At 38.5% G+C, this 27764-nt stretch overlaps 1 protein-coding gene across 4 annotated transcripts in view; it reads right to left on the bottom strand.

Moving 5' to 3' along the window:
* Window positions 1-27764, bottom strand: part of Apaf1 (apoptotic peptidase activating factor 1) — a 96064-nt gene that overhangs the window by 27882 nt on the left and 40418 nt on the right. For all 4 annotated transcript variants that reach the window (XM_087192842.1, XM_087192845.1, XM_087192846.1 and 1 more), the window contains 9 exons: window positions 26245-26358; window positions 25625-25809; window positions 23854-23980; window positions 22365-22490; window positions 20339-20470; window positions 16607-16732; window positions 6268-6429; window positions 3046-3174; window positions 568-693 (listed from right to left, as the gene is read on the bottom strand). In XM_087192842.1, coding sequence (XP_087048968.1) covers window positions 568-693; window positions 3046-3174; window positions 6268-6429; window positions 16607-16732; window positions 20339-20470; window positions 22365-22490; window positions 23854-23980; window positions 25625-25809; window positions 26245-26358 — 1227 coding nt within the window. The remainder of the gene's footprint in view (window positions 1-567; window positions 694-3045; window positions 3175-6267; window positions 6430-16606; window positions 16733-20338; window positions 20471-22364; window positions 22491-23853; window positions 23981-25624; window positions 25810-26244; window positions 26359-27764) is intronic.

The following is a 27764-nucleotide window of genomic DNA, read 5'->3' as shown; positions in this document are numbered from 1 at the left end:
TCAGTTAAAATGTATTCGAGCCTGCTGTTGTCATATAGGTAGGTTTTCAAGCTAGGAATATACTTTCTTTAATAGATGCTACTAAAATTTTATATTTCCTCCAGAGTTAGTTTCATTAATTTGTCTTCCAAGGTACTTCTTAGAAGTTGTCAAATTTATTTCAAAAAAGATTTTTGTAATATGCTTTCTATATCCTTTTAAATTCTGTAAAATCTGTGGTAATGTCTCCTAGAACTTGATATTGTAATTTTTAAAATGTATAACTGATATTGTGTAATAGGAAGAAAAGATCTAAAGGAGCAGGGGAAGTGGGAGGGGTAGGGGAAAGGAAAGAAGGGAAAAGAAAAAATATGAGAAAAGGAAAAAAATGGAAACAAAGTCTTTGCAAATAGGGAAGGGTGGAGGGGGTGAAGGGAGGGCAGGGGAAGGGGAAAAAAATAAGAACCAAGATACTCATGTAATGGTACAAGATCCCAATGATGAATGTAATTGCATTTTATACCTAAAATGTACCAATAAACTTAATGGGAAAAAAATAAATAAATGTTTAAAATTAAAACTTCTCACCCTGATTGTTTGGTCATCAGAAGCTGTCAAAAACGATGATCCATCAGGAGAAAACATCACACCATGAACCCAACTTAAATGTCCCCTGCAGTCAGCAACCTTTACACATGAGTCTGTGTTCCACAACTACAGAATACAGGAAACCACACTTATAAGCACTTTGAATATACCAAGAATACTGAAAATAGCAAAAATGACTATTTCTATTAATATAGCCCAAAAATACACTATCAAAACTAAAAAATGTCTTATGCAGAAGATTATTCATTATATGATTATTTTTTAATAGCAAACAATTAGAAACAACCCAAATGACCATGAATGAACTACATTAGTCACATAGTAGAATACCACGCAAAATACAATGAGGAAAAAACTCTGGTGATGACTAATTTCTAGTAGTGACAGAAAAAAAGCAAAGTGCAGAAGAATATTTATACTATACCATCCTTTATAAGAGTTGGAAATAGAGATGTGTACACATATAGGTGGATATAGATGTACATATATGTGTAAATACATGGGGACATGCATATAATGTTTATACAGAAAGAAACACTGTTACCTATGGGATAGTAAAGAAGAGTGGAGGGGAAGGGATATAGATGACAGTGAGACTTCTCTGAATAATCAATCTAAAAAATAACAGGGTGAACATAGCAGCCTCCATATACAATTTTCCACTAATACTGTCATCTAACCTTTGACTGCTTGCAAAACCCACAATAAATGGACGCAATAATTGTACCGTGTACACATTTCTCTTTTTACTCAAGCTTATTACAAATTATAATGTCTACCGCTACCCTGGCTATGTTCTGTCCTAAGTGCTGCTGTAAATTACTCGATACATTCCAGTCTAATGAAGTACCATATGTGCCCGAGTTCCTCTCATTACACTCTGAATTACAGACCTACTTTATGATTTCAGAGCTAGCATGGACAAAACAAGTACTTCATCACATGCCCAGTGGTTTTCATTCATTGAGTTCTATGGTTACAAATGAAGTATATGAAATTTCCTCTGCCTTTTCTCTAGAGTCCAAGCTGGGATATATACAGCTAGAGGCCAGAAAAAAAAAACGATCCCACCAGTGAAAACCTCCCTTGGAAAGCCTTCTCTCTCTCCTTCTCTCCTTGTTCTTCCACATCTCTCCCCCATCATTTGTTTGTCACTCAGAGGCACCAGTGCCACATTCCAACATTTCAAAAAGGAAGATGCTTTCCTGGAGAGCTTTCTAAGGATGATAGAGCATGGATCTTAGGAATGATAGGAAAGGGTGGGAAAGGGTTTGCTCCTCCAGTCCTTCTGAAAGTCTTTAAGAAATCCAGAGAGGGAAAATTCCAGCCACATCTATTTGAGGTCCATAGGTAAGGTCCCGGGTCTTTCGGCAGATCTGAACATACCAATTCAGGCCAGGGTAACAATGCCCAGACCACCCCACTTCCTACTGTTCCATACAGAACTGGAGCACTTTAACTCACTGCCACTGCTTGCAACAGGCAGTTCTCCGCAGAGAAACCCTTCAGCATCATGTAAACTGATGCGCTTAGGAATCAGGAGGTGCTTACAGGGCTCACCTCCATTCTCATCCTATCTGTTACCTCCATGCCAAAGGGCAACAGCTTAGCAATGCTCCCCTAATGCCTTAACAGCAAGGTAGGCAAACTCACTAAAAACTGCTGAAAGAAGCACAGAACACTATAAAGTGCCTGGAGTAATCAATGTTTCCTTCAAGAGTAGCCTATGAACCAGGTGAATCTCCCTACTTTGCAGATAAAGACCCACACCTTCTTTGTAGAACTGAGATCTCAAGGGATCTCCAATTCCCTGGGGTAAGACCAACTCTAGGAATGACAAGTATGAAATCTCGGAAAACTATTCCATCTTTGAAGGAAAAATACAACTTGTTGTGTATTAAGTAAATTAATACAGCAACTCATGGTGCAGAATTCAAGGTAAAGATTCTGAACATAAAATTTATAAATGTAAACAAGTAATTTATAAGAATCATTTCATTCATTAGGGTTCAGCAATGATGATCTTTACCTTAACCAATTCCAAAATGGATGGTATCTTCTTAGATTACTCAGTAATCTAAGACTACGAATGGAACTCTCATCATTTTGTTTAAGAGGAGTCTGTACCTACCCTATTTAAGAGACGCCAAAGTTCAGCCTAGGAAACCAATGGTCATTTCATTGTTTCCTCAGACTACAGCACATGAGGCATTCAATAACTGCTTGGGGAATGATACTGTCATTCCCTTGTCACACTGTCAAACCAAGTCTCTAATCACTGTTAAAATAATAACGCTAGCCCTAGAGTTAAATATCTCAAAAGTACAGGTCATTAGGCTATGAATAAAATGCTTCTCAAGCAAACATCTTCCACAGCTAATGGCAGACGCAGCCCATTCTCTGTGATTCTTGGATCTCAAGAAACCCAGACTTCCCTGAATAAAAGCAACTACTTACCTCCACACAGTACTGGGACAAAGCCACCACTGCCAAACCATTATGGGGGGAGAAGTCACAGTACTGGATGGTACTGTGGTGGCCGGTGTGAATCTCTGCCACTAGGCCACTGGTGTGAATGTCAAAAAGCTGTCAACATAAACAATGAAATATCTATGAAGGTAAAATATTTTAAAAGATAAACTACGCCAAAACTGAATCCAAATTTTTTTAAATCTCCAATTTCAAGTATAAAATCTAAGTCCTGAAAAACAATAATTACTGAAACCGGTGTAATTATTATTTTGGGGGGGGGGGGGTACTGGGGATTCAACACGGGACATTGCACTTGAAAGGCAGGCGGCGGAACCACTGAGCTAAAGCCCCAGCCCTGGCATAATTATTAACAGTCATAAATAGGACATAGGTCAATATACATATATTTCCAAAATACTGCTCATCTTGAACCATATTTTCTATAAAGGAAAATTCATCACAGATGATCTCTCAAGCTGGCCTAGATAAAGAAATAAAACTTTGTGAATAAATGAATGGACTAGCCAAATTAACATACAGAGTAGTTCTCGCTAATGCTTGTTTATTCAAATGAGAAAATGCACACTCATGAATGATGATCAAAATAAGATAGAGCAGAGGCTGCTAAAATGAAATTAGCTCAATCATTTCTATTTCTCTTCAGAGCTAACAAATTACTCCATTATGATTAATCATTTTCCCATTTTTGAACCAAAAATGCTATTTTTGAGTAACTTTTTTCACTTTAATTTTTGAAAGATTTTTAAATGCTCACTATGTTGTTGCAAAGTTTTAGCCATATGATAAAGTAGTTTACATTTAATACATACATTTAGACTGTTGATATGGTCTAGTAACTTAAAGTGAGGGTGCAGTCCTCAGGAAGAAAACACAAGCCTCCTTCCATTCCGGTGGGAGCTCTAGGGAGGGTTAGTGAATGCACAGAACATGCAGCCCAGGGAGAAGCACAGATGGAAACCAACACACCAGTGGAGGCCAAAAGGAAAGGGCAGGAAATCATATTTAAATCATATTTCAATGCTTCCCAGAGCAGGTCCTTCTTCAAACTAAACGGCTGAGTGTGATAGAAGAAACTTGGAATAGAAAAATGTCACAATCATGGAACAGCAAAAAAGAAAAGACCTTACAGTAGCAGCGGACTAACATTACAAGAGTGAGAAGGGGGGAAGAAAGGAAACACCGAGGAGCTGCACGTAGTTCAGGTCATCTCAGGGTAGTTTGGTTTTAGCATGGTAAGACAGAGAGCTCGTCTACAGGTGTTTAAAACAAGAATGCATTTCATGCAATATAAAATCATTTTCTGTTTTCACTGGAACAGATCTTTTAAAATCTTTTTTTAAAATGAACTTTTGCTCATCATCACTGCTCATGAGACTGTAAATCAAACCACAAACATACGATTTCACACCTACTAGGATGGCTATAATTTTTTAAACGGAAATAAAAAGCGTTACCATGGATGTGGAGAAGATGGAATCCTTCTACATTGCCAGTGGGAATGGAAATGGGGCAACTGGTGTGGAAAAGTCTGGTGGCTCCTCAAGAAGCTAAATATAGAATTACTATACCCAATAATTCCACTCCTGGTTACACAAAACTTCTGGAAACAAGGGCTCAAACATATTTGTACACCAACACTTGTTCCAGTATTATTCGCAATAGCCAAAAAGTGGAAACAAGCCAAGCGTCCACACACAGATGAATGGATAATTAAAACATTGTATATACATATATATGTATGTATGCATGTATAACGGAATTATTAGCCATAAAATGGAATACATGCTACAACATGGATGAATCTTAAAAAACTAAGCTTAATGAAACAAGCCAGATACAAATGGACCAGTATTATATAATTCCACTTCTATGAAATAACCAGGAAAGGCAAATTCATGGTATATTAGGTTACCAGAGGCCAGGAATAGAGGGAAATAGGAGCTGCAAGTTAATGGCTATGGAATTTCTGTTTGGGGTGATGAAAAGGTTTTGGAACTACAGAGTGGTAATAATTGTGCAACATTATGAATATAATTAATACTACTGAAGTATCCATTTAAAAAGGATAAATTTAATTATGTAGTATATTTTACTACAACAAAAGTTAATTTTTTAAATCTTGAAGATGCAGTAGTTTCCTTCGTGTTCTTATAGACTTAAACTTAAGACAAAAGGAAATACCTTCTTGGTTTCCTGCTACCTGATCGGTAACAATCATATACAAATGGTCTCTCAAAGAGTTTTTATATAACTATATTGTAAATTTCAATTTTACTCTTTAAAATAATCTATTATTTGCAACTGGGTGTGGCTCATACAAGTAATCCCAGCACTTGGGAGGCTGAGGCAAGAGGACTGCTATGAGTTCAAAGGCAGTCTAGGCTACACAGTGAGTTTGGGACCAGCCTGAACTACATAGTGAGATCCTGTCTCAAAAGACACACACCAAAAGGGCTGGGGATTTAGCTCAGTGGTTCTGCCACCTGCCTCACAAGCACAAGGTCCCAAGTTCGATCCCCAGTACGAAAAAAGAAAATAAAAAAGGTACAAAAACACACTCAAAAATAAATAATCAATCTATTATTTGAGTCACTGAAAATTATTATTAGAACAGAAATCAGAAGACCTGGTTCTCTTATTCATGGTGCAACTGGACTTGAAAAAAGAGAAAAGTATTTTCTTTTCATTTACTTTTTGTATACTTCTTCACTTTCTTTATAAAAATCTTACAATCTTGTTCAGTTTTTGTTAAGTATTTCTCATTATCAAAGTCACCAAATTATAAAAATTTAGGGGTAAAGGTACTTTGAAAATCACCTAAATCAGTGTATTCAAAATTGGTTTAAAAAAAAGAGTGATACACAAAGTATTTCATATCTTAAATAAACTGGAGGAACATGGCCTCAACATCATGAATGACTCCTGCAGTGTAGGGCCACTCCGGGTCTTCCGTGTGTCCGGGCACACTGTGTGGCTCACACTGCAAACCTGTGAGACTTGGAGACCTTTCCTCTCAGAGGCCACCCACCCCCACAGCACGGCCCCAAATCACCAGGAGAGGCAGGGAAGCCTGCTCACAATCACACAGACTTTATATTGGGAAACAATGTACAATGCAAAAATTAACAGAAGTTTTAATTTTCTTTAATTCAGACTAAATTTGGTCTGTAAGGTATTAGTACTTACAAAGATTTTACTTTTTGCTGCCACCATTATTCTAGCACCATCAGCAGACCATGAGCAACACTTCACCATCACCTCCATGTCCTCTTGAGGGTCCTCTGAATTTAGGAAGAACTGTTTCACATGAATGCTCTTCCTCTCATTGGCTGATCTCACATCCCAAAGCTTCAAATTTTAAAAAATAAACAAAAAACTTGTTTTACTCTCAACTCACACCTCCAGAATTACACCTGCATTAAATGTCAGGTAAATTTATTCACTTTACCTGATAAATTATTTGCACCTGTGGATAACTTTATATAAAGCTTTTAAATTTAAGTATTGCAGTTTTATTCATCGCCTTCCTAAAAGAAAAAAATAAGAAGCAATGCCCCAAATGGAGATTATAAAACTAAGTAAAAATTTAACCGAGCTGTGGATGGTGTGGAGGAGGCTAAAGATTAGGTGTTGACACGAAGGACGCGTGTGGGAGGAGGGGATGCCAACGCACAACTCGCCCCGCTGCTGCCCTCTGCTGTGCAGGGAGGAAGCACGGAGACAGAAGCCCGGAAGCAGAGAACAGAGATGGGCTCCAAGGAAGTGCGGCTCCTCGCGTGCATGGTGCGGCCAGACCAGGGGCGGGGCGTGAAACCCACTGGCTCCTGAGAACGTGGTTCAGCGCCCTGAACAGCACAAACACCAAAGGCTTCCGAAGATACATCTTCACTGCCAGTGATCCAGCCTCACAGGATGCTAACAGCTGCCATAGTCAGACGGGGGGTGGAGGTGGCAAAGAAGAACAAAAGCTGCTTCTCAGCCGGCCACAGTGGCTCACACCTGTATTTCCATTTCCAGCACTCTGGGAGGCTGAGGTAGAACTGCAAGTCTGAGCCCAGCGTGGACAACTTAGAGAGGCCCTGTCTCAAAAATTAAAATAAAGGGCAGGGGATTTAGCTCAGTGTTTCCCCCACCTGCCTTCCAAGTGCATGGACCCAAGTTCGATCCCTAGTACAAAAAAAAAAAAATTAAAATTAAGACACATGTGTAAATACCAAATGGTTTCTCTGGTGTGGGAAACTGAAGGTGTAAATAAGGATTAAAATGATTAAAACAAATAACTGATAATCTGAAATAGGAAGAAAAGGTCCAACGCGGTAGGGGACGTGGGAGGGGAAGGGGAAAGAAAGGAGGGAAAGAAAAAATTATGAGAAAAGGGAAAAATGGAAACAAAGTCTATGTAAATAGGGAAGGGTGGAGGGGGTGAAGGGGGGTAAGGGGAAGGGGGAAAATAAGAACGAAGATACATCATGTACAGGTACAAGCACCCAATGATAAATGCAAACGTACTGTATGCCTAGAATGTACCAATGAAAGAATTTAAGGGAAAAAAATTAAAATAAGAAAGAGACAGAGAGAGAAAGGAAGGAAGGGAGGGAGGGAGGGAGGGCAGGCTAGGGATGCAGCTCAGCATAATCTCAGTACCAAAAAAAAAGAAGCTGTTTTTAAGGCTTTAACTCGGTTTTTCAAAGCATGGGTCCCAGATAAAACCTGCTTCTTCTGGCCAGACACATCTTTAGATCTTTCCTGAGTTTAGAGAAATATTACATATACTAAGAAATGTGGCCAAAACCAAACCTTTCTCTTTGCACAACTGTGCGTAAAATGAATAAAGCAAGAGACAGCAGGAGCTAAAACAGCCTTTCCTAATACGAAAGAGGAAAAAACAAACGCCTGAAGCTTTAGGCACATCAGCCAGAATACATGAGAAATCACACTGTTTCCCTATTAATAGGAAAAACAAAGCAACCACCTGGATTTACAGGAGAGGAAAATAACATGATCTGATTTCACTACCCCTGTCTAACCCACATCGGCTCATACGCTTGGCTTTGGCTTCTATCTACGCAGAGGTAAAATCCCTCACATCCAGGGCCCAGATAAATCAAGGCCAGCATTTCATTTTGACCATTCTGTATCTGGGGTCCCCTGTACCCTAAGCCTTTGTGTGCATTAAACGACAGTCTTTAAATAAAACTCACATTTTGAAACAATTTATCCTCAAAGTCCCCCTAAAAAAACCACATGTTTAATTTCTATCTATGTTCATACTTTTTTCTTCTATTATCTTTATCCAGTTTTAGGATTAGCACAATGTTGAGTTCCTAAAATGAGGGGACAAGTGTTCCTTCTTTTTTCTGCTTTAAATGTTTGATAAAATTTATCAGTTTAAATGTATACAAGCCTGTTGTTGTCATATACGGAGGTTTTCAAGCTAGGAATATACTTTCTTTAATAGATGCTATTCAAATTTTATATTTCCTCCAGAGTTAGTTTCATTAATTTGTCTTCCAAGGTACTTCTTAGAAGTTGTCAAATTTATTTCAAAAAAGATTTTTGTAATATGCTTTCTATATCCTTTTAAATTATGTAAAATCTGTGGTAATGTCTCCTAGATCTTGATATAGTAATTTTTAAAATGTATACTTGATATTGTGTAATAGGAAGAAAAAGTCTAAAGGAGCAGGGGAAGTGGGAGATGTGGGGAAAAGGAAAGAAGGGAAAAGAAAAATAGAAGAAAAGGGAAAAAATGGAAACAAAGTCTTTGCAAATATGGAAGGGTGGAGGGGGTGAAGGGAGGGCAGGGGAAGGGGAAAAAAATAGAAACCAAGATACTCATGTAAAGGTACAAGATCCCAATGATGAGTGTAACTGTGCTGTATACCTAAAATGTACCAATAAACTTAATGGGAAAAAAATCACAAACAGTAATAAAAAAGTAATAAAACTGAAAAAAAACACATGTTTATCAATGTGATATTCTACAAAAAGCTCAGAAAAATCACAGAACCATTTGGAGCAGAAAATAATTTTACTGTTCTCATCCTCCCAGATGGCAAAAGCTTGAGAAGACTTTGACCTTGAAATGCTGTTATTTAACATCATTTTGCAGGACCTCTACTTGGTATATGTCACTGAGTCCATGCACCCAGTCGGCAATACCGACCTAACAGCACAATGGAGAAGCCACCAGTGAACACAGGCAGTCTCCCGGAGAGTGAAGCAGTGTTCATCCCCTGCTGCTGGTGACACTCACTCAGGAACTCAGAAATCAAAAGCTGTCCCTGACAAATGGGGACTTTCAAACATTTCTCTCTGACTCTGAAAAAGTCTTGATTTGATTTGAAGAGAATCAGCTAGAGTTTACATTGTTAACATTATGAAACACTGTGCTAGTCACTTCATGGTTATATAAAGGAACCGGATTTAGATAATACCCTCAAGGAGTTTATAGGTTAGCAACAGAGAAAGATAAACACATAACTGACTCCAACACAAGAAATGTCAGGTATGTCTTGAGAGGAAAAGAGCCCAATAAGAATGCTACATTTGCCAGGTGTGGTGGCACACACCTGTAATCCTAGCACTCAGGAGGCTGAGGCAGGAGGATCATCATGAGTTTGAAGCCAGCCTGGGATAAATAGTGAGTTTAAGGCCAGCCTGAACTACATGAGGAGACCCTGTCTCATAAAACAAACAGGGCTGAGATTTAGCTCAGTGGTTCCGGCGCCTGCCGTGCAAGCGCAAGGTCCCAAGTTTGATCCCCGGTACCAAAAATAAATAAATAAATAAATAAATAAATTTAAAAAAACAGAATGCTATAACCTAGCTGTGAGCTTCAGGAACACTGTGTAGGAGGTGGCCACCTTTTCTAACCCCTGAGGATTAGCCTACCTTATGGTACCTTTAGATAGACACAAAGTCAACATGTAAAAACAGATGGAACCCTCTAGGACCTACGCCAAAGCAGTGATGGTGAACCTTTTGGAGCTTTCAATGATAACAAACACCTGACTATGGCAGGCATGCTATAGGGTTACCACCACTCCACTAAGGTGTCAGTGTAAGCTGAACTACAAAATAGGAAGGCAAAGACAATGAAAAAGGAGAGCAAGTTCAATCTGGTTGCAGCATTAGGTATCTGAACCTTACCTAACAAAGTCCTCTGCTCTTAGAACCCCTCTACATAGGTGGGCATGGTGGTGTGCACCACAGTTCCAACTACTCAGGAGGCTGAGGGACGAGGATGGCAAGTTAGAGGTAGCCCAGGTAACTTATTAAGACCCTGACTCCAAGTAAACCGAGAGATAAAAAGGGCTGGGAATGTAGTGCAGTGCTCCTGAAGTTCAGCCCCCAGCATCACAAAACATACACACACAGAGGCACACATATACATAAGCAAAGCAAAATAACAACAAAAAGCTATCCTCTATAAAACGGTATCACTTTCATGGTTCACCTATTTATTTACCTTTTTCCCCAACCTGATTCTGAATAATGTCAGGCCAGCAAGTGTACTTTTTTTCCCCCAGTATTTAAAACTCATATGCCTCATAGAGTACTTGGCACACTAAGTACTCAATAAATGATCAATAAATAATAATAAATTTCAGGGAAATTTTCAGTGAAAAAAACATTGCATTCAAACAAGTGAACAGACAATAGTAGAGGTTAAAGGTACCGAAAGAATACCTATATTCATGCCCATGATTTCCTAAAACCCAGGTAAAACAACTGTGAGGCAATTTTTCTCACTAGGCATCATCCACAAGGCGAAGGAAAGTGGTAAGAAAAGATTACAGCAGCAAAATTGTAAAGGCTAGAAAGCAAAAATAAAAGCAATACAGAGACTTCTAAAACTTGAATCCTGAGCCCATCACGGAGAAAACCAAGCAGCACAATTCATATCCATAAATCGAAAAGGTTCAGCAAGTACTGCCCTGGTACCTTCTGGGAAAGGTACAGCAAAACTGAGAAGACTCTAACAATCCATGAGATCCCCTCTGACCCTACCAGAAGAATACAGGGTTATTCTACATTCAGTGCAGTTGAGAACAGAGTCAGAATACTGAAAACAGGGAAATGAAGAGAAAGCTTATATTTCAAATGTTGAGATCTCTAGATACTTTCTCAGAACTTGCCAGTGAAATGTATCCCTACAAAGAGGAGGAGATGGAAAATTTTTCTCTGAACACTCAACTACATTAAGGCAAGACATAAAGATGATAACATCAGGAGCTCACCATCAAAACATGAAAGTCAGATATCCCTACAAGAAACCACAATTCCCAATCAACTCCTTACCACAATCTTAAATATAAGCAGAGTAGAGATCCTACAGCTAGGATAATCTCTAAGCTGTAACAAAAGCAATAAACAGAAAAACAGCAATCACACATCAATGTGAAGACTTTTTAAAAAACTATCACTAATACTGGTAAAAGATTTTAAGAGCTGTATTCATGAAACTACAACAGGATTATATATATATATATATTTGTTTGTTTGTTTGTTTGTTTTTTGGTACTGGGGATCAAACTCGGGTCCTTGCACTTGCGCAGCAGGCAGCGAAACCACTGAGCTAAATCCCCAGCCCTAGGATTATTATTTTTTTTTTAAATAAACTGATCATAAGAATGAGTACTTAAAAATATGAGAACAGAAGTTTAAAACTCAATAGATAGAGGTCAGCCTGGGCCACATAGTAAGACCCTGTCTCTCACACACACACACAAAAAAAACCCTCAATAGCTAATGAAATCTTCCAGAAAGTAGGGCAAATGGACAAAGAGAAGAAATGAGGAAAAGAAATGTTTAAATTTAAGGAGAAAAAAAATATACTATGTGGTTGAATTAATTAGTCACAATGACTTTTATTAATAAATCCTGAAAGTGTTCTAATCAAAATTATGAAACATATTGGAACCACAAAATGTGGGCACATTTGTGAAGAAAATAACCAGTTCAATTTAGAGCACAGTAACTTTGAGGCACAGTGTATCATTTAAGTGGTAATAACTAACAAGCTCTTAGGATGCAGAACACAGGCACATAGGAGAGACAAGGCTGGTGATAAAATAGTGGAAAGTCAGGCACAGCAGATAGAAGAGTTGAAGCCATGAAACTGGAGTGAGCTGAGGTAGAGGTAAAAATGGGGCAGCCACAGTTAACTGTTGCAGGAACAGCTATATTTTAATGGCCAGGGAACAGAATTAAGTAAGTAGTTAAGAGATGGGAGGATTGTAACACTGGTGTTTTATCAAAATACGGAGTTTTTAAGAAGGACCTATGGAACTTTAGGACCTATGGAACACTGGTAATACAACGAAAAGAATAGGACTAAAGAAAAATACCATAATAGATAATGTGAAATAGGAAGAAAAGGGGCAAAGGGGAAGAGGAAGTGGGAGGGCTAGGGGAAAGGAAAGAAGGGAATGGAATTAATATGAGAAAATGAAAAAATGGAAACAAAGTCTTTGTAGATAGGGAGGGATGGAGGGGTTGAAGGGAGGGCAGGGGAAGGGGGAAAAATGAGAACTGAGAGAGAGTGTAAAGGTGCAAATTCCCAATGATGAATGTCATTATATTGTATACCTAAAATGTACCAATAAAATTAATTTTAAAAAAAGAAAAAGAGCAGATTTCACACTAATCCAGAGTACATTAGACTTTACAACAAAAAATGGAAACAAGGATAAGACTGGATTTCATACTCTTCAAAGGAATACAGTGAAGACAGAAGACGACGAGTGGTGGTCAGGAAACGGACAATGTACATGGCACTCTGGTTCAGATGTGGAATGTCCCCGAAGGCCCACACGTTACAGGTACAGGTCTGCTCCGCAGCCCATGGTTTAACTGCAAGGCTGGGGAGGCTCTAGGAGGTGGGGCCTCCTGGAAGATCTTCGGGTTGCTGGAGGGAAGAGAGATAATGCGCCCACAGGAGAGGCAAAACCCTGGTCCCCTTCTCTCTCCTCTGCTCCCATCTTGAGCGGTTTTTATCTACCATGCACTCCCTGTCAGAGCACAGTGCCTCACCATTGCCCAAGAGCAAGCGTTTGTTACAGCAACAGAAAACTGACACAGATGGCTCAAACTCACCAAAAAGGGAAAGACGGAGTGACTATTTTAAAAGACAATCCAAGGAAGAATCAAAGGTTCTTCACATTTTGATATTTATAGGCTTTAGGAGGGCCCAAGAACATTTAAAGGCCCTGAGACAGTATCCAAAAGAAGACAAATCAAATAAGCAACATAAGAGATGAATAACTGCTGAAGCAAGGTACCATAGAAGCGGGGTAGTGGGGTGGTAGAGGAATTTCCGGGCTCTGGGATGACAAAATAAAAGATGGGGGTTCTTAGGGCTCATTTTTGAGGGGGTTCAGGCAGTGAGCTTCTGGTAGATGATTTTAACCCTCTGAATTGCTGAGGTAAAGATATCATCACAGAATAAAAGGACAGAGGCTTAAGAACAGCAAGAAAGAATTAGTACAGGCATTACAGTGGGAAACAGCAAATCAACCAGGGATGAACAGCAGCAGAAAGGCAGCACAGCCTAGATTTGTGAAACAGATAAATGGCTTGATCTTAAAATCTTCTTGAACATTCAACAACTAATAATAATAAAATAATGTGACCAACCTGCGCCCCCCTTTGTCCTCTTTCTTGTAATGTTATAATAAAAATATAAAAGGCGAGTTTTGTTACTTATATACAATGTGTATTATATATTTTATATGTAGCCCTAAACAATCCTCTTCACGCAAAAGAGGAGGGCCAGTAAAAGACAAACAGATGGATGCCTGCTGGGCACAGTTGGAGGATGTGGAATTTTCAATGGAGGTTAGATGGAAGGAGAGCTTGCCTTGACATATAAAATGCTTCCTTATAAAGCCATTCACACAGTAAAAAACTAAGAAATAAAGGGTTATGGGACTGAAAGAATCTCTCAGAAGATGGCTGTCTTAAGCCATCCAAGGATATTCTGAAAAACCCCGTTATGGCTTGTGTCTAGATGTCTCCTCAAAGCCCCATGAGGTCATAGGTAGTTCTTTTCAGAGGTGGCTGGATCTAGGGTGTGTGACGCTGGGATCAAGGGTGTGTGATTACTGCATCAGTCCACTGATTGGTTTGGCATAGTTATGGGTAGCATTGAGGGTGCTCCACCCTGAGTGTGTGTGCTACCCACCCTAAGAGCAGGTAGCCTGGATGGAAGAATACAAGAGACAGAAAAAGGGTCACTGCTGGTCACTTGCTGCTTGCTGCTTTGCTACTCTGCTACCTTCTGCCTGCCATGAACTGTTTCTCCTTTGCGATGCCCCTCTGCCATACTACCCTGCCTTAGAGCCAGCTAACTATGGACTGAAACCTCTACCAACTGTGAGCCAAATAAACCTTTCCTCCTTTAACTTTGATTGTCCAGTGTTTTGTTTCAGCAGTAAGTAACCAAGACACCTCCTATAACATGGGCCATCCTAAAGGAAAAGACAGATATTTGGTATTTGTAGATACCAAATCATAGATGCTAAAATTCATTTGCCTGAATATTCTACCCAAGAATGCTCCCCGTATTTACTGTCAGCTAGCTTAAGTCTGCAAAGTAGAATTCTAGCCTAGGGTTTCTAAGTGCCCTGGAATAATTTGTACAAAAAAGAATTATCCTCAGTCAGGGAAGAGAGATCAAAGACAGAACCACAGAGTAGCATCAAGAGAGTTTATCTTGCCTAGACACCTAGAAAAGACACCTAGAAAAATTAACAAATCTCTATTTATAGAGATTCTAACAAATAAGACAGGACCCAGGAGGGTTCAAGTATTTCTCTAGAAGTAGTACTGTATACATCAAGGCTACTCAGTTTGTGTTTTGTGTAATTTCTGTACTGTGAACCTCAGCAAAGACTCAACTGAAAGATGACATGGTCTCTGAAGATCATTAACCTATAGTCAATTTTATCAAAGAACACATGAAAGTGACTAAACTGTACACCATACATATTTATACATGGAAAATAAAGACAAACTAACCAGTTTGTATCTACAGATATAGATTAACAGATTGACAAAGACAAAACTATGTACCACATAGATAGATATTAGGATACTTCTTGAAAAATGTTTGCACAAAGTTGTCAAGATCATTTTCAAAATATAGCAAGTTAATTGTAGCCAAAAATAACCCCACAAAAGACTGCAGGGACATATATTAAGACTATGAAACATAAAGGACAGTAGCTAAAAGAAGAACCAAAAGTTATCGTGCCCAGAACAAACAACTAATGTATAAAAGAAATCAGCTGGACAGGAAAGGCGGTGGCAGAATGATGGAAGGTGAAGAACCTTAGCTTGATGAGCCTGGACTTCCTACAATGTGTAATATGATACTAGCTATGTTCCAGCTGAAAGTGGCAGGATGGAAACAGCAGTAGAGGGTTATCCCAGCAGCTCTGCACTTCGATCAGTAGAGACAGTCAGTGTGTCTTAGAAGACAGGGGACAACAGCCTGAACTAGTTCCAATACCACTGAACAGAACAGAAGAGACAGACCAAAAGACAAGAGGGTCAGAGATGGTTTGTGCTTACGACCAAAGAAAAGAGAATCGATAAACAGGAGACAAGAGGGGCAGCAGAGGCAGCAATAAGAAAGTGAAATTTGGATTTTATTTCAGAGGTGAAGTAGGGATTTAAAGATGAAGGATTGGGCTGGGGATTTAGCTCACTGGTTCCTCAGCCTGCCTCTCAAGTGCAAGGTCCTGAGTTCGATTCCTGGTACCAAAAAAAAAAAAAAAAAAAAAGATGAAGGATTTAGGCTTTCTTAGAAATATAAATTTCAGGCCACATAAGCTTTGTTCCCCAAGTCTTGAGTTTCCCCCCCATATGGCTTCTCAAAAACAGAGAAAGTCAAATAAAAGGCAATAAATGATAAGTAAAAGCAGTCCTTTACAAATCTCAAAATACTTGAATACACGCTTAAAACTAACGAATTCAAATTATATGAATTCTAAACATTATATTGTAAACCATTCACAAACAATCACTAGGATGAGCAATTATGGTTACATTCAATACCCTACTGGAAACTGAAGCTCTTTCTGTAGGAAAGTGAAAACAGTACTATAGTTTGGATCCTGAATATCCCCAAAGGCCATGTGTTGAAGCTTGGTCCCCTGCCTATGGCACCATTAAGAGATGGTGGAAGCTTCCGGAGGCAGGGCCTAGCGGAAGGAAGTGAGGTCACTAGGCATGTGGGGTTACTAACCCAGGGGTTAACCCTGGGGGTTACTGGGATCCTGATCCCTTCCTATCCCTTTGCTTCCCCACCACCATGAGGTGAGCAGATTTGCTCTAACGCATATCCCAGTCTCACACAGGCACAAAGGTGACAGGGCCAAGTAACCATAAACAGAAACCTCTGAAACTGTGAGCCAAAAAAAGCAAACAGAAACACAAACAGAAACCTATTTCCATAACCAAATCCTAAGACTTTCCATAAAATTACATCCCATTTTAATAATGTACAAATGCTTACCTTTAATGTTCCATCAGCTGAACAACTAGCCAAAAGCTCATCATCTGGGGAAAATCTGCAGTGATTAACTGAATTTGTGTGGCCAAACATGGTATTTCGACATTCTTTTTGATTCAAGTCCCACAGCTATTTGAGAAAGATTAAAAGATACATTAAAAAAAAACTGATACTGGGCCGGGGATTTAGCTCAGTGGTGTCCCTACTTGCCTTGCAAGCGCAAGGTCCCGAGTTCAATCCCCGGTACCAAAAATAAAAAACAACTGATACTAAACAAGGAAAAGTTAGAAATCATATCAACCTCTTCCTTCCCTTCCAATTAAGATCTTTTAGTTGAAGAACAATCTTCAATTCATAGTAACACAAAGGTGTCAAATACAAAGATAAACTTGTGATTAACTGGGCTGCCTTTAGATCAGCATCTGAATCTACAGAGATTTGAAGGTTCACATAGGTTTTTACTCTAATTCCTAAATAACTAAACAAGTATTACTTATTTTAACTGAGTAGTTTACAACATTATTATTTTACTCAACTACAAAAAGCTACAATAATATGTGATATAAACTGCCCTCATTGTTTTAAATGCTAGGTTATAAATATGATCTTTTCTAAGATTTTGCAAACCTTGAGACTACAATGTAGGCAAAAAGCTATTAATGCTCTGAAAGATGATTCACAAAATTCGAAGTATAAATACAGGAAATACAATGGATTAGAAGAGCAATTCAAACAACACTTTCAGGAAACAATTGACAAATCCAGAATGTGATGTATTCCATAAAACAAATAACAGAATTTCTCTAACACACCAATGGGGTAAGAAAGGGATGAAAATCTAGGTGTGCTGGCACAGGCCTGTAATCCCAACACTCTAGGAGGCTGAGACAGAAGGATCACAAATTGGAGACCAGCCTGGGCAATTTAGTGATAACCTGTCTCAAAAAAGGGGGAGGCTCAGTGCAAAGGCCTTGGGTTCAATCTTCAGTACCAAACACAAAAAATAAAAAAGGAGAAGAAAAAGAAAAAGAAATGGGAATTTTTATAGACTAAATAGAGACCTAAGAGACAAAATGACCAAGTGCCAAATGTCAAGTTTGTTTGGATTCTGATTCCAACAAACCTGTTAGAAAGGCCACGAGGGAAAGTAAACACAGACCAGGTATACAACAAAACTATAGTTTATTGTTAGATAATAGCATGACACATTTAGGAGCCCTAAGACACACTCGGATACAGTTTGGGTGAAATGGTTGCTGTAAAATGTCCTAGCCCAAAAAGGGGGAAAGGCGTGATAAAATAGGACTGGAAATATCTGACTTTATATATAATTTGCTGGAGCTAGATGATGGCTACCATAGGGTTCATTACTGTATTCTCTCCCTTTGAAGATATTTACAAATATAAAAAATGTACACAAAAAGGGCAACAGTCATCTCTGGTGATTTATGCTAATTACATAGGCCCAGGGGAAGAAGTCACTTATCACCAAAAGTAGAAATTCTTTTGAAACGATCAGTAAGTGAGATAACTCCTAGTCCTCATGTCCATCTCCACCCTTGTTTCCTTGATCCTAGTCCCAACAAATGCAATTCTTAAAACCGGCATGGTGGCCCATGCCTGTAATCCCAGCAGTAGGGAGGCTGAGCCAAGAGGATCACAACATGGGCTCCACGGTGAGTTGTAGAGCCAGCCTGAACTAAACATCGAGACCCTGTCCCAAAAAATAAAATAAAATAAAAGCAATTCTTCAGATAAGGCAAGTTATATAGAGGCAGCTTCAGACTGACATATTTTTCACTGGATTCTCAGCTCAAAAAATCATAAGAAGTGCATTTTAACAGTCCTTATGGTGATGCAGGTGTGGTATAATAGAACTTAAAATAAAACTTGCCCTTAATTAAAATTATTTACTAACCAAAACCCCCTCCCACATGGTGAAGATTTTTATCTGTATTTAAGAGGAGGTAGGAGACACTTCCTTAACCTACAAAATGTTAAAAAGTAACATCAAAAGGTAGACATGGACTGGGTGTGGTGGCACAAGGCTATAATCCCAGCACTCTGAGAGGCTGAGGCGGGAGGATCATGTCTCAAAATAAAAAAGGGGGCTCAAGAAGTACCTTAGTGAGAAGGCCCTGGGTTCAGTTCTCAGTACCACACAGGCACACACACACAGACACACACACACATACAAAGTAGTCATAAATAGTACAATAGACTTATTCTTTTTAGGGGTAGATTTATTCAAATAGGGCAAAGCTTTTCCAAGTAAAAGTGAGCCATAGCTGTGAAATAATTTTATGTTACTACAATTAATCTGCAATTTTGGTGCAATACTGTTTGTAAATTCTGTACTGTAGAGCCCTGGGGAGTCCATACCGGGTCTGCAAGGTCCTGGGGGTGGAGGGAAGAGTAGAGAATGTAGGCCTGTGCCCTACTTTAACCAGAACAACAGGCTTCATATACTTTAGACACTGAGATACCATGCAATTTTTTCTTTTGAAGAAAAATAAATAAGAGTTTGGCTTCTTAAAAAGAGGGAAGGCAATTTTCAGTAAATGTTTCAACATTTTCTTAAAATTTTGAAATAGTTTATTTAGATGTCAAAATACAGAGTCTATGAGGCTTTACAATCTGAAATTATTTACCTATCCCACCTAAGAATATGATTTTCCATTGCAAAGATGGTATGACACTGAGGAAGAAAGTTAAAAATCAAGGCAAAAAAATTTTTTCCAAAGAAATTACCAAACCTTTCTAGGTTTTAATCCAGCTATCTTCATCTTCTTAAAGGAAAAAAATATATACTTTTTTATAATTCATGATTACAATCATCAGCAAATATATATATTGGATGAAAAGTTTTGGTTTTGTCATCTTTTCTTTTTCCTACCAACACCTTCCCTCCCTTCCCTTTCCAGCAACAGAATCTTTCTTTTGTTTTTTTGGGTGTGTGGTTTTTTTTTTTTTGGTACCAGGGATCGAACTCGGGTCCTTGTGCTTGCGCAGCAGGCGGCGAAACCACTTAGCTAAATCCCCGGCCCCAGAACCTTTCTTTTGAATTAATGTCTAGTTATGATTCAAATACACTGGCCCTGACCCATCTGTCCCACCTTTATATGGCTAAACCGGTGAGCCTTTGACAATTCAAAGATGCATCCTACTCCTCACTGGGGTTATACAGCAACGAGCAGGAAGCAAAGAGTGAATAGGACTACTGTCCAAAACAGATGTGTGGATGGGTTGGGGATTAAGCTGTTGTAATGCACAAGGCCCTAGTCTTCCCGCCAAAATTTTAAAAACCTTAAAATAGAAAATAAAATCAGGTGTGGGGGATCTGGGACAGGGAAGCCTTCTCTCCCTCTGTGATTAGAAGCTGCAAGATTCAAATAAATAACCCTGGAGCCGAGGTGGCTGAATTTCCTGCTGCACAGAGACAGTGTGACCAAACAGCAGAAGGAAGACAGAGCCCAGGGACCCCAGGGAGGAGGAACCTGAGAACAAAGGTTAAGGGTCTGAAATCAACAATGCCTGAATTGGAATTCACATGCCTTCTAGACACTTCAGTTATGTGAGCTACTACTCTTTCCTTTGTGGGAGGGAGAACTTAAGTTACTATGGGAGTTTCTAACACTGCAGCAAAAAAATAAAAGCCCTAATAATGCATGAGAAAATCAAAAAGATTTTTTGATGTCTCTTTGTATCTACATAACTCTCAATATCCACACTTACTTTAAGGAAAAAGTCATTTGACGCAGTGGCTAAGAGAAGGTTTTGACTATTGTTGGTGAAACAGCAGCAATTGACTTGCTCTGAGTGCTCATCGTAGGTATGGACAAGTTCCCCAGTCACAGAATTCCAAATCTGAAGAGAGTAAAGAAGACAAAATCACACACATCCAATGTCAGACATGATGCTAATGAACATCCCTCTTTCTCTAAGATATGGTAATATTTTGCCCAAGTGTTTTTCAAAACACTACTTGTAAGTCTACACGTGTCTGCCTACAATGTGAAGGGAATCCTGTGAAGATTCCCCATGGTCAGCTGGATGACAGCAGCACAGAGCTGAAGAGGGGACAGCATGATGGACTAAGTCCAAGACCTGGCTCTACCACTGATGATTTGTGCGTTTGCCGTACCTGCATTCTAGTCTCCTCCTCTGTAAATGGAGACATTTATACTCATCCTGCCCAACTCAACACATCAAAGTAGCAGCACTTGTCTAGCATGCAGGAGGCCCTGGGCTCAATCCACAGCACTGCTAACAACAACAACAAGAGTAGTAGTAATGGTAATAATAATAAACACAGATTGCTTAGTGAAAATAAACAATATAAGGAAGTGTATAGTATAAAGCCTCTCTCAATAAAAAGTAACCCTCATTCTAGTTACTAAGTAGGACAACTAAGCTGTCTGTTCCTTATAACAACAAACAAGAAAGAAATTACCTAATGAACCTTCAGCAGGACTTTCACTCTTCTGAGGTGCTCATGTTCCCTGCCTTGGTAACCCCTGTATCTTATCCAAGCACTTATTAGAACCCGCGCAGATCCAAAGAGTTTATCTCATTTTGAAGCTCTTTAATGAATATTTCTATTTCTTACTTTACATTTTGAATTCTGAGAAAATAGACAGTTGGCATTATTTCCTTTCTTTACATGTACTCTTGACTTTAGAACTGCCCCGTGCAGCCAACTCCAAGTCTGACTCAGAGTAGAGGCTATGGAGTAACGTAGATGTTGGCTGTAAAGCCACCAAGTTACTCTCAAAAAGTAAGTTTTTGGGCTGGGGATTTAGTTCAGTAGTTCCACCGCCTGTCTCACAAGCGCAAGGTCCTGAGTTCAATCCCCGGTACCAAAAACAAAAAAAAAAGTGACAAAAATATACATTTTTGGTACCGGGGATCAAACTCAGGACCTTGCGCCTATGAGACAGGTGGCAGAACCACCAAACTAAATCCCAGGCCCACACAGTCTCAATTTTAGTGTGGGCATCCCCTCTTCCTCTTCAAGTGGTAGCAACTCCAGGAAATCTAAGCTAACTTTTGCCCATTCAGCTTAGCCAGATTCTGTATTCCACAACTCCTTCGAAAAAAGCCTGAAGTGAGGTCTTGCCTCAATTATCAGTGATAAAACATTCCCTAAGTCCTTGGTTTTTCTTAAATTCCACATTAGTTTTTCTTTAATTCTGTAAATGCTCCAGCTAAAAGCTAAATTTAGGATCAAGAAAGAATAATTAACAAAGATAAAAATTACCCTCTTTATTTTTTCCTGTTTATTTTTTAGGCCAGTAACCTAACTATTAAGTTTTGTTCATCCATCTGGTTTTGCGCTGAATATATAAACCAGTCCATCAAGGTTAAAAAAGAGTTAGGTTACATTTCACAAATTATATATTTTACACCGGCATTTGCTCTCAGACAATAATTTCGTGTGGCCTTGCTTCTAATCACAATGCACTCAAAGATTTCAATTGATATTTAGCCCACAGACCTATCTACTAATGGCAAGCAAATCATTAATTTGTAATTACTTTTCCCCACTGCCTGGTAAACAGCTCAGGCTGATCAACCTAAACATTTTTGCTGGTGCTTAAAAATAAATGAAGAATTTTTAGACAGTGTTAATTTACAATGCATCAAGTCAGTAGGTCCACAAGCAAGGATCCTTTAACCCAACTTACTCTAATCTCTCTGATAGGGAAAAAGAAAGTAAATTCTGTAGTGATTACGACCCAAGAGGAAAATACTTTGCTACCTTCACTTTTTTATCCACTGAGCAGGTTGCTATAAGCCTGTCATCTGTGGAGAATGCACAACAAAGCACTTCATCCTCATGAGCCTTGATTTCCAGAAGTTTCTCTCCTGTTTCAGCTTTGAACACCTGCACAGGCAACAATAAAATCTTTTTACTATAAACCATTTAACTGAGAGTTATTACTAAATAAATGTCTTTCTTTAAAGGATCTTAGTCAAAAAATAAAAAATAAAAGATCTTAATCATTTTTATTTTGCAAAACAGAAATGCACCTTAGCAAAATAGCAAATCACTCCAAAAGTTAGAAATTCAGGGTGGGGGATGCAGCTCAGTGGCATTGCGCCTGCCTGGCAAGTGCAGGGTCCTGAGTTTGATCCCTGGCACTGGAAAAAAAACGTTAAAAATTCTACCAGAATTTGTAAGCCACAGCATACAGAGATATACCCATTGTTAAATTAGTAAATAGCAGTACATACCAGTGGCAGAGTATAACTTCAGCTTATTGAGACTATCATGGCAAATACTTAATAATCAGCTAAAAATCATTTCATTCAAAGTGCTTTCTTTCTGGGGTTTTTGTCAAAAGCCCAAATTAGTAAAATTCATAATCAGGTACCATAGAAGTAAGGTATGCAGTCATAATCTTGGAAAGACTAAAATTATTCTAAATATAAGAATTTTAACTAATTTGATCCTGTTTCCTTCAAAACCAACAGGAAACCAAGTATGGTGGTACATGCCTGTAATTCCAGCTATTTGGGAGGCTAAGGCAGGAGGATCAGAAGTTTCAGGCCAAACTTGGCAAGTAAAGAGTTTTTCTAAAAAAAAAAAAAAAGGCTGAGATGGGAGATTAAGGAAGAATGATGCCAAGTTCAAGCCCAGTCTAGGCAACTTAGCAATTTAAAAGACCATGTCTCAAAAAAAATAATAAATTAAAAGCACTAGGAATGTGGTAGAGTGCTGGCCTTGTGTACACAAGGCCTGGATTCAATCTTCAATACTGCAAAGAAAAAAAAAACCAAAGAAACAACTGTAAAAAAAGCACTCACTCATTTTCTGAAAACAAAAGAACTTACAAGAAAATACTTAAAGCATCTTTGGAAATAATCTCATCCAATTCTTATTTGCAGTCCAACATACATGTCTAAGACTTTGATAAACTATTTTATTTAACCACTGCTTTTCCATCACAGGCCTATTAACTGTGCTACGAGTCCTTCTGTCTTTTAACAATTATTTCTTCATTACCCTTCTCTGGCAAATGGATAGCAGGTAATTGGCGAGGAGAAAGGTTCTCTGTCACTCAGAGAGCTCAGAATATGAAACATGTATCTTTAAAATCTCTAGAGAAAGCAGTTATAAAATGTTCAAAAGATTCAGATTTCTATTTCCAACATGGAATTTTCTTTAATCTTGGGGTTTAAACATATTCTAATCTACACAGGACTGGGTAAAAATCTCTGAATTTTTCTCAATACAACTATTTTACCTGTAAGGTTTTATCAGCTCCACAAGAAGCTATTCTTTGGCCATCCTCAGAAAAGCACGCATGGTAAACAGCATCTGTATGGGGGCGGACAACCAAGCGAGAGAGATTCTTGATGGTTTTTTTGTTTCTAAATACAAAGGAAAAATGAACAAAAATCCAGTAAGTGAGAATAAAAGTAACTACTCTCTTGCAGTAATAAACTATCTTTTAACATGTTTATATTCCCCCCAAATACAAAATTTTTAAATTACTAATATCCACAGGTGAAAACTACAGCTATGAATAGCTATGAGAAAACATCACAGGCTGAATGCAGCTGATGCAGTGAGAGAAAATGAACAGCAAGAAAGAGTAAAAATAGCAAACTCAACTCATAAAGGAACAAAAACTAGACCACATTCAGCTGACCAAACTAATACTAAGATTCCATTTTAGCCACTAACTAAAACAGGTTAGCTATCTTCCACAAATTTCTACTCAACACCAAGCATATAAGGGCCAAACCAAATCCTTAATGCTATTTTTAATAACAGTAATATTTATTAAGCACTTTCTATGAATTTGGTACTGTCCTCAGCACCAGGTGTATGTCTATGTACACATACCAAGTCTTTTAATTCTCACAGCAGTGCTGGGGAACAGGGTACCTGGAGAGAGAAGCTGAACAACTTTCCTCTGATGATGTACAGCTAATCACAGGCAGAGTTGGAATTCAAGCCCGGGCAGTTTAGAACCAGCCTTATTTTAACCTCCGGACTATTCTCTAACCAAAGAATATGATTATTATGGGAGAAAAACAAATAGATAACAATAAAGGGTGACAAGTGATACAGAGTAAACAAGGAGTATGTATTCTTGAACACTAGCAGATCTAACCTCACTTCAGCAAGTCAGGAGGGCTGCTTCACTTAGCAACAGTAAAACCTGCGCTTTCCCTTAGTGGAAGTGAAACCTCCACTTTCAAAGGAAATAAAGAATAGTTAATCCTTGGACATAGAAATGTAGGGGAAAGATAGGAAGTCTCTGACTTTTCGTTTTATATCTAATTTTTTTAAAATCAGGAAATGTATAAAATAAAAATAAAACCAACAAAAAGTTACAGTTATACTAGAACTGAACAAGCTGTTAAAAACCTCAGAGATCACCTCCTTCGTGGAACCTCCCTAAATGCCTCACTTATCTAAATTCAGTACTTACCAGTTCTATCTCTATTCTATACACACTTCTGTTGTTCTACTTATCACAGTATATGGTAATTATTTGCTTAAACAGCTACATCATTCAGTCCCACCCCAACCTGGAATACACAGCAAGACCCTGTGCCCCAACAAACAAACAAATGAAACAAAACAGGACAATCTCTAGTATCTCCATTCTATAAGACAGACCAATCAGGAACTTGTTCAAAGTCATAAAACTACTAGGTTCTTGCACAGAGACTCCCATCCAGGTCTGTGGCTCCAAAGCCACAGAGGAAGCCACACCACTGTGCAGTACTAGGTTACAGGAAGTCGAGCATTTGGGATGAATGCTTAGGAGGGCTTGTCAAAATGCCCTCTAATAAGGTGCCTATTGCTATGCACTTGGACGATACGATCATTTTCTCCCATGCTTACTTCTCTGGAACTTTTCACTAAGTAAGAACGCTTATTAAAAGTTCCAGCCCTTTCCAAAGTAGTTAAACCTTCCTGGAGTGAACTTATTCACCACCTGAGAAATAATGACATAGTTAGCGCTCCACTCCCTTTGGTTTCTCTCCTAACCTACTTACATCCACTCCAGGTAAAGCATCCCGTTATCGACCTCCTGCTTGGCCTGCAGCTTTGCTTGCTGATAAACTTCTGAAGTTTCCGGTTCACAGAGCCCCAGTTGTACAATATTAGGAAATGGCTGTCGTCCAAGAAGGTGTCCATTTAAAGATAAAAACTCCTGAAAATTCTCACAGACTGCGCAATCCTATGAATAAATGGAAAGCTCTTAGAAACATAACCAGAGCCATGATCTGACATTTTTGTTTCTGTGATCTTGTGACTTTAACAACTTAAATGAGATATTCTCTATATGAACTAAAATTTAACAGCCAACTGTTAGATAACAAATATATAGTGACCTTCTTCTGACTTTTAAACACAGGGTAAAAATCTCATGATCAAACACATTTCTTAACGCTTTTTTTAAACCACCAAAAATCTTACCTTCCCAACTTTCAAATTTTAATTGTACCTACATTCCCAGTAGGATAGGAAACAAATTAATTAAAATAATCAAAAGTAAATACAAGGAAATTATTTCTATTCAACCCTTCTATTCTGCTCATGCTCACCATTAAACTACAATTAGAGGTCAAAACTAGGCATCTTCTAAGCATTAACTTTTCATACTAATATATACCTTTTCGTCCAATATATGGCTATATTCCACAAATTCATGAATCAGATGAGCAGGGCCTACAAGTTCTGTTTTGGCTTTAATCCAATCCAGGGAAAACATTAAAGTGCAAAGTTCCTTTAAAAAAAAAAAAAGTAAAATTAGCAACACTGTTAAAAGACGAAAGCATTTAGGTACCACACCACTATCCTAACACACTACTAAGAGAAATTTAGCAAATCCCTCAACTAGGATGACAAGGACGCTAGTGAAAAAGAACACATCAGTGGTTCTGAAGAAATAAAATGGGCCTCATCCCTCAACTCAAAATAAATTATGGCCACATTAAAGATTTTACAATAAAATACAAAACTCTAAAAAATACTAAGAAATATGGCTAAATCACTACTGTTACCCTGAGGTGAAGGAAATCTTTGTAATCAAGACACCAAAGCAAAATATGTAAAACATAAAAAGGTACATTTAATTACATAAAAGTTCCAATTCTCAATATACTAGAAACACAATTTTAAAACCAAAAATAAATCAGGAAAAAAAATCTACTTGTATCATACATAAAAAAGAGGACTTAATATTATTCTTTATAGAAAACTGTAATAAAACAATAAAAAAGAAAAAATAAATATCTCAACAGAAGAAAACAGGTCAAGGCAAACAAAGCCAATTTACACACAGACACAGACACAGACACACACGGATGGGAGCACCTTTCTGAAAGGCAGGAGAGGCAATCTGGATTCAGACTGAAACTGTACAACCATTTGACCCCAAATCTCCACTTATAAAAATATACTCTATGAAAAGAAACCAAATGAGTATAATTAAACAATCCATCAACCAACTGGCCAATCATACTGTAGTTACACAATGGAACAGCATGCGGCTTTACAGATCATGTCACTCTGTGAAACAGCAGGAAAGCATGAGAATTCTGTGGTAAAAGCAGCCTGTGCGGTGGTACACACACACCCGTTAGGCCAGCCCAGGAGGGCGAGGCAAGAAGACTGCACGCTGGAGACTAGCCCAGGCAAGCGTGACACAGCAAGGCCTCATTTCAAAGCAAAAAATCCAAAGGTGCTGGAGATGTAGCTCAGGGCAAAGGCCCTGGGTTCAATCCTCAGTATGGGGGTGGGGAGGGAGACGAGGAGGGAGGACAGAGGAAGGAGAGAGAGAGAGAGAGACAGAGAGAGCAAGCAGTCAATATATAACATGCTATTTGTTAGATGTACCTTCAGACGATAATTTTATGTGGAATAAATCAGACACATATGCTTAAATATCACATTGTTTCTCCTGTGGGAGAAACTCAAAGGGTAAATAAGGAGCAAAATGCAGGATAGACTTGGGAAGGAGGAAGAACATGTTCAAATGGGAAGGGGAATGGGGGAAGGAAAAGAAAGGGTATTAGAGAGAGAGTCTTGAAGGAAAAAATAGAAACAAAGCTTTTGTAAAAGGGGACGGGAAGAAGGGGTAAAAGGAGGGAAAAGGAATAGAAAAAAAGAAAATTAAGATATGTCATGTAA

Source organism: Heterocephalus glaber, unplaced genomic scaffold, assembly GCF_053883595.1.
Source record: "Heterocephalus glaber isolate CG9 unplaced genomic scaffold, H.glaber_assembly_v1.0 deba00001572, whole genome shotgun sequence".
NCBI lineage: Eukaryota > Metazoa > Chordata > Mammalia > Rodentia > Bathyergidae > Heterocephalus > Heterocephalus glaber.
The sequence above is the reverse complement of the archived record's forward strand: the minus strand, read 5'-3'. Positions and strand labels throughout refer to the sequence as shown.